Source organism: Bactrocera neohumeralis, unplaced genomic scaffold (genome assembly GCF_024586455.1).
Source record: "Bactrocera neohumeralis isolate Rockhampton unplaced genomic scaffold, APGP_CSIRO_Bneo_wtdbg2-racon-allhic-juicebox.fasta_v2 cluster11, whole genome shotgun sequence".
NCBI classification, from domain to species: Eukaryota; Metazoa; Arthropoda; class Insecta; order Diptera; family Tephritidae; genus Bactrocera; species Bactrocera neohumeralis.
In genome coordinates this window covers 16,564,894-16,571,687 of record NW_026089624.1, presented here as the reverse complement: position 1 = coordinate 16,571,687, position 6,794 = coordinate 16,564,894, and the positions used below count along the sequence as shown (strand labels likewise).

The 6,794-nt window shown below is 35.7% G+C and overlaps 2 protein-coding genes across 2 annotated transcripts; one reads left to right on the top strand and one right to left on the bottom strand.

The window, feature by feature from the left end:
• Positions 1-619: 619 nt before the first annotated feature.
• Positions 620-3,462, top strand: LOC126766025 (putative nuclease HARBI1). The gene is made up of 6 exons (XM_050483731.1): positions 620-2,389; positions 2,449-2,738; positions 2,829-2,932; positions 2,999-3,146; positions 3,221-3,377; positions 3,432-3,462. Exons 1-6 carry the CDS (start codon positions 2,349-2,351, stop codon positions 3,460-3,462), a joined length of 771 nt encoding a protein of 256 aa, XP_050339688.1. The 5' UTR covers positions 620-2,348.
• A 262-nt stretch (positions 3,463-3,724) lies between these two features.
• On the bottom strand, positions 3,725-4,801 carry LOC126766176 (uncharacterized). Its single transcript, XM_050484068.1, has 2 exons — positions 4,337-4,801; positions 3,725-4,245 (listed from the first exon to the last, which is right to left on the bottom strand). The coding sequence occupies exons 1-2, from the start codon at positions 4,508-4,510 to the stop codon at positions 3,736-3,738; spliced, it is 684 nt and encodes a 227-aa protein (XP_050340025.1). The 5' UTR covers positions 4,511-4,801; the 3' UTR covers positions 3,725-3,735.
• Between the last annotated feature and the right edge of the window lie 1,993 nt (positions 4,802-6,794).

Genomic DNA, 6,794 nt, shown 5'->3' with positions numbered 1-6,794 from the left:
TCATCAAATCAATGGTATTATGGATCGATTCATGTACAAGGATATCCTTGACAACGTGATGCTTCCCCATGCCGAGTGGAATATGCCACTTTCATGGTCGTTTCAACACCACAACGACCCAAAGCACACGTCGAAACTAGTGAGAAATTGGACCGTAGCTCAAAATATTAATGTCCTAAAGTGGACAGCTCAATCGCCGGATCTCAATCCTATTGAGAATCTTTGGGAGATAATAAATAGAAGGATAGACAGAGAAGGAGTGAATGGAGATAAAAACAAATTGTTCGAAGCTGCAAAACAAGCCTGGTTAAGCATTCCACAAGAAGTTATTAACAATCTAATAGCTTCTATGCCAAATAGATGCAGAGAAGTAATTAAAAATAATGGTTATGCTACAAAATATTAAATAATAATAATTATTCCAATATGTGTTGTCGCACTGAATATTGAATATGTTTAATTTTTGTCGTATAAAATGGCATGGAGTTAAATTTTTTTGGTTTTGTATGTTTTCATAAAATAAATAGTTATCCTTCATATATGAGTGATTTGTTTATATTTAAAATGATAATTGCGAGAATAGGGAACGATAATGAAATTCGTAAGTATGAGTCCAATATGTTTTGTCCGAAATGAACGCTTGGGCAAAAAGCGAAAACTTTGAAGCGCGATTTCTCGGTTTTCCATTTTTACAATTATTTTTAATTGGCGGGCAGGATAGAGAAAAACTAAACGTCGCACTGAATTGAGGCAAAGTTTAGTATCTTTGGCAAAAAATTATCTTCTGTTTAAACTAAAAAAACTAAGAAAAGTCAAGTTTGAACATATTTTTAAACAACATAAAATAAAATTTTTTGGTCAAAACCACTTTTTTTCAATTTTTAAAAAATTTGTAAAATTTTACACTTCTTTTGGATTCCTAGTTTAACTAGAAGATAAATTATTAAAAAATATGAATCTCTTTGAATATTTTGTTTTGATAGAAATTGCGACCTGCATCCTGCCCGCCTTCCGAAAAATTCACATGTGAGATGCATCGGGCAATTGCTTCCCAAAGGCAGAATATCAAAGATTTCGTATCCAAAAAATTTATGAAAGATTTTCAAATACATAGCTATAAACCCTAGACATTTTGCATGAATCAATTATTTTTTTCCCTCCCAAAAAAATCTTCAAAAAAATCGTTTTTTTTTGAAACCTCTAAAGCAGGCCTTAACACTTGCCATTGTTCGATGTGATCTTCACCTTCACCGTTCGGCAACACAAGAGGAATGAAATTTGTGTGCACACAGCGCCATATACGACACACATGTGTGCACACCGATCGTAAAAAATCAAACATTTCCGCGAACATGGATCGGTATGCCCACAAGCCCATACACGCATGAACCGCAATCGCACACATACCGATTCCCCTATTCCCCGTTGCTTCAGGCGTTTCCATCTGGGGCACATGACGCACAAATGCTGCAACCCTGACGACAGGTCGTCCCTGTGTACACGTTGTGGAGCCGGTGGACATGTAGCGAAGTAATGCAATAACGATCCTAGCTGCATGCTTTGTAAAGGAGCACACTCAGCCTTGAGTACTACTTGCCCCAAGTACTTGGAGATGGCGAAATCTTTAGGGAAATGAAGATTTTGCAATTAAATCTAAATTAATATGCTGGAGCACAAGATCTGCTTGAACAGACAGCATTTGAAGAACACATTGATGTCGCTTTATTAAGCGAACAATACTCCCAGCGTTCGGAAAGCACTTGGACCACAGACAAAGCCGGAATAGCTGCAATACGGTCATGCAAAGGACAACCATTTATATCTCGCTCCAGATATCATAACCTTTTCACATGGGAAAATATACGTGGCATATACTTCGTTAGCTGCTATGCTCCTCCCAGCGCCTCTATTAAAGATTTTGAAGAATTCCTCCTGGAACTTGCTCTAGAAACCAGAGGCAAAGCACCAATTATAATCGCAGTCGACTTCAATGCGTGGTCGACCGCTTGTGGTAGTAGGCGCATAAACCACCGTGGGCGTCTACTACTTGATCGAGCGAGCTATTGTATCGAAACAAATTTCGTGACGTTTCGAGTAGCCGGATCGCCGCACTCGATACGAAACGAATCTAAATTAGCTCACTGTAACAGCCCTGGCCTCTCTACAAATGGCATTTACGAAGTGTCAAATTGTGAAATCAAAACAAAGAAAGTTGTTGAAGCCGTGCTATATTTTTTTATAAAGGTGAAATACTATTGTTTTTCTCAAAAGTGATGCATCCAATAATTTTTTTATATTCGTCTTCGGAATCTGAGGAAGAAAACGTGTAGCAAGTCATAAGGAACCAAATGCGAGACAAAAGCAATCCCTTGGCATTGCCAGAGGCAGCGTAAGGAATAAGAATTGTGTTTAAATTAATTTCAATTCCCTACATGTTTATATTTACAGCTTCAGGAAACGGTTCAGACTCTCTAAATGTGCATTTAACTACGTATTGGCTGAACTCAAATTTGAAGGGCATTTGTCAACCGCAGTAGCACCAATGATTCAACTGGGAGCGACTTTGTCCCTTTCGGCTGACTTTTTGATAGGAATATGTCAAAGCACTATTTGCAAAATAATAAAAAATGTAATCAGCGAAATGGAAACAAAGTTGTGCCCCCAATTTATTAAATTCGTGCCCGACAATCTTTCGGAATGCACGAAATCGTTTGTTGAAAAATACAAAATTCCTGGAGGTAAGATTAGCGCTTTTATTTTGAGTAAAATGTAGCGCTTTTAAAGCTGAAGCATACTTAACATATTTAAATATATGTTTATGCATGCAGTTATTGGATGTATTGATGGCACGCACTTTGGGCTGCAAAAACCAACAGTAAATGAGCACATGTTCTTCAACAGGAAAGGATACCATAGCCTCAACTCAATGATAGTAGGTTGCATATAAAATGTATGCACATACACATACGTATACTTATAAACTTTAATTTAATTACAGATATGTGACCATGAATACTGCATTTTGGCCATTGACTCAAAGTGTGGGGGAGCCGCACACGATTCCTCTGTGGGGAAGCATTCGGTACAACGAAAGTTTTTGGAGGAGCAATTTAACCAAAATAACTTCAAAAATGTTTGGCTTTTAGGTAATATAACTTTTTATTGTACTGTTATGCATATATGTACCTAAATTTAAAATACATTTTTCGTAAATCAATAGGAGATTCGGGTTATCCCTTGGAGCCGTGGTGTTTAACATCATTCAGGAGCCCTGAAGAAGGGTCTACTCAAGCTCGGTTCAATGAGGCTCATTCTAAAGCTCGCTGTGTGGTTGAAAGAACCATTGGTATCTTGAAGTCGATATGGAAAAAAGGAAAGTTTAAAAAAATTAACAAACCGCTGTTTTTGGAAAATTGCTTTTTTAATCTCAGCAATGACAAGAGAAGCCGTTACCAATCCTGAAAAAATGCACAATTGATTGTTTTGAGCGGCTCTGTTCTAAAGATCGCTGTGTGGTTGAAAGCGTTGCAAACATTTGCATACATTTCACAAAGATGCGTCGTATTGCAGACATTATGCAAGTGAAGCTATTAACACAGAAGTGGATATGGGAAACGAAACTCATTTAACCAAAATTGGACACAAAATTCGAAACCATATAATGTTGGCGCTAGAAAATACAATTTGAATAAAACAAGTGTATGTATGTTTATTATTATTTGTATGTTTATTTATTTATTTTTTTAAGGCTTCTAATTGTATTCGGTTAATTTGCAGCTCTATTGCTTTGACTTCCATATAAGCTTTGTGAGCTTCCTCTTTCATTTCCATCGACCTCTCCTTCAAAGCTATAAGCTTGTCTAGTTTTGCGCCTATACTCTGCTGGTAGCTTTCAAACGCGATCATGTTTTCTTTAATGAGGGCCAGCTTTTCATCGGCAGCATCCTGTTTGCTCCTCTTCGTAGCGCTGCGACTAGTAGAGGGTTTCGGTGGAACGTCGTCTTCGTCACTGTATAAAAGCTCTGCCATAAGCTTTTCGACGGGCTCTTTTTCAGGGGTGCAGTTGTCAAAAGTTCTTACTTCTCCCAGGCCTTCTACCGCAACGTCCATGCCGGTAGCCTGAAGCAGTTGCTCCTCTGCTGTTGTTAGGTACTTTTCTTCGTAAGGACCACCACCAGTTCGCTGCTTCGACGCTTTGTTGAAAGACAACTTCTTTTTGACGTTGTGCTTTTGATCAGCAAATACCTAAGTGTATATGTATATAGAAAATAACATTTGTGTTAGTAAATTTGTTAAGACACTTATCAAAAGAGGAAATGCATGGAGATCTACGTACTTTCCGCCAAGACTTAGCATCCTTCATTGGTGGACCGGCCGCATTAAGCAGGACCGCCAAGGAGTCCCACAATTTATTGGCAGCAGCTTTGCCCTGACCACAATTCGGCAACATATTTTTGGCCAAATCTTGATGCCGAAGCATGTATTCGGCCATTAAATTTTTTTGTCTCATGTTGATTTTATTAACATTTGTCCTAAAAAAATGATTCTATTTATAAAATAGTCAATAACATAAACGTTAACTTACATTTTATTTGATTTTTTCTGAGTAGACTCACGACGTTTGAAAACTTTTGAATTAACGATTGCAAATTATCAATCGAATGACATTTCGTTAGGTTCGTTTGAATTACAACTCGTTATCGAATGACAGAATGTCAAATTTCGAACGAGTGTACTCGATAACGAGTGCCGCAATCCGAAAACTGGAAATTTCGAACAATTTTACTCGTTCACGAATGCCGCGATTCGGTTTAATTTTATGTTTTTTATAATTTTTAGTAATAAAGAACATAAATAAGAAACCAATGAATGGAATATCTCATTAAAAATTAAAAAAAAAAATTATTTATCTGAACAAAATTTTTGTATTTTAGTTGACATTAAAAATAAAATTATATACAAGGTAAAGGACATATACTTTTTTGAATTAAATTTATTAAAGAATACTTTATTTGATCTCTTAACCATTGTCCATTTCTTGTGTGTGTTAAGAATCGCAATTTTCAGGGTCGTAACTTAATGTAAATTTTATGCAGATGTTATATAATACCTCCAAACGTTAGCAAATCTTCCACTTTTGTGGGGTGATACATTCCTCTCTTGCCGTATCCTAAAATTCTCCCCCGTCTTTTGAAGATTCTATTGCTTTGTTCAACGATACATCTACAAAGAAAATTTTGTAAAAGAGGATTCACAATTTGTTTTTTTTACACCTACGCTATTGCTACGATCTCTTAGCTATTTCCGCACTATTTTTTTATCCCCATCAACTTTCAATAGAGCTCAAATAAAAAAAAACTAAGTTGGATCCATTTTGATATTTAATTAGCTTTTGTTAGTTTATTGAAAATTTCGTAACAGTTTTGACAGTTCCACATCTTTTGTCACCTAAAAATACGATCCAAAGCAATGTGGAATTTAAAAACTATTGTGAATTGAAAATACATTACGATCCGTTTGCTATGGTATGTCATAATGCCAATCGCCGCATACGATTGACGTATCACGTAATTTTCTTTCGTATGTTTGCCGATCCGAGCACGGATGTAACGATTCGACCCCTGCTTGAGCATTTTCCAATAAAAGAAGAAGTTGTAAATAAATTCAAAAATCATATCATATTGACATATAACCCTCAATTTCAGATGCAAAGACTCCATGGAAGAAGAATTACTGAAATAAACCCGATAGAAGAAGAAGAAGAGAACAAGAAAATAGTAAAAATATATATAAAAGGAAACGGAGTGGTGGGAATATTTTCCGAAGTATCTGAAGCAGATTACCATAAATTGCAGAAATTACTAATTGAAATATTTTCTCAAGGTATGAATTTAAAGTTTGTAAAATTCACAAAAAGAGGCTCAAAAAAGACGAAGAAGAGAAATAACATAAGCAAATATCACTTGACCATTCAATAGAATGTATGCAATGAAATGAAACGTATAATTCACAAAAAGATAAAATATATTTTATATTATTATATATTATATACAAGTATATTATTATATGTAAAGAACATATTCAACTACTAATAAACAACTGCCAAAAATGCCAACAAGTCAAATCCGGTAGAAATCCAATGAAACCAAAATTTCAATTAACAGAAACCTCTAAAAATAAAAATGAAATAGTGCGCATTGATATTTTTCATTTCAAAAAACAATCCTTTGTAACAGCATTATAAAAACTTACAAAATTTGCGGCAGTCTATAAAATAACAGATAGAAACTGGCCCGCAAAGAAAACAATTTTGATGAAATAATTTTCAAAGTTCGGTAATCCTAAAAAGGTCGTTATGGATAATGAATTCAAAGCAGAACAGCTATTGGCATACCTTCCGGATGAAGGAATACAGGTTTATCTCACGAAGCCAATTAGCCATACGGAAAATGCGTATGTTGAAAGATTACACTCAACCCTGGTGGAAAAACTAACAGGAATTGAGGACCCTGATCTTTCAACAGAGATATAAATGCAGGTATTTGTAGGAAATTACTACGAGCGATACCATTCTATCATCAAATGCACACCCCGAATGGCAAGAGATGAGGTGCCTTCCAACGTTTTGAAGATGCTAATAGAAACGTTCAAAAGAAACAGTATAGACAAAAGGAACAAAGAAAGAGAAGACTATATAGAAACAAGAGAAGAAGGTCCAATAAAGAACAACAAAAGAGTACGGCATAAAGATCAACCGCATCACCGAGTTAATCCACTACAGAACGTTCATCCGA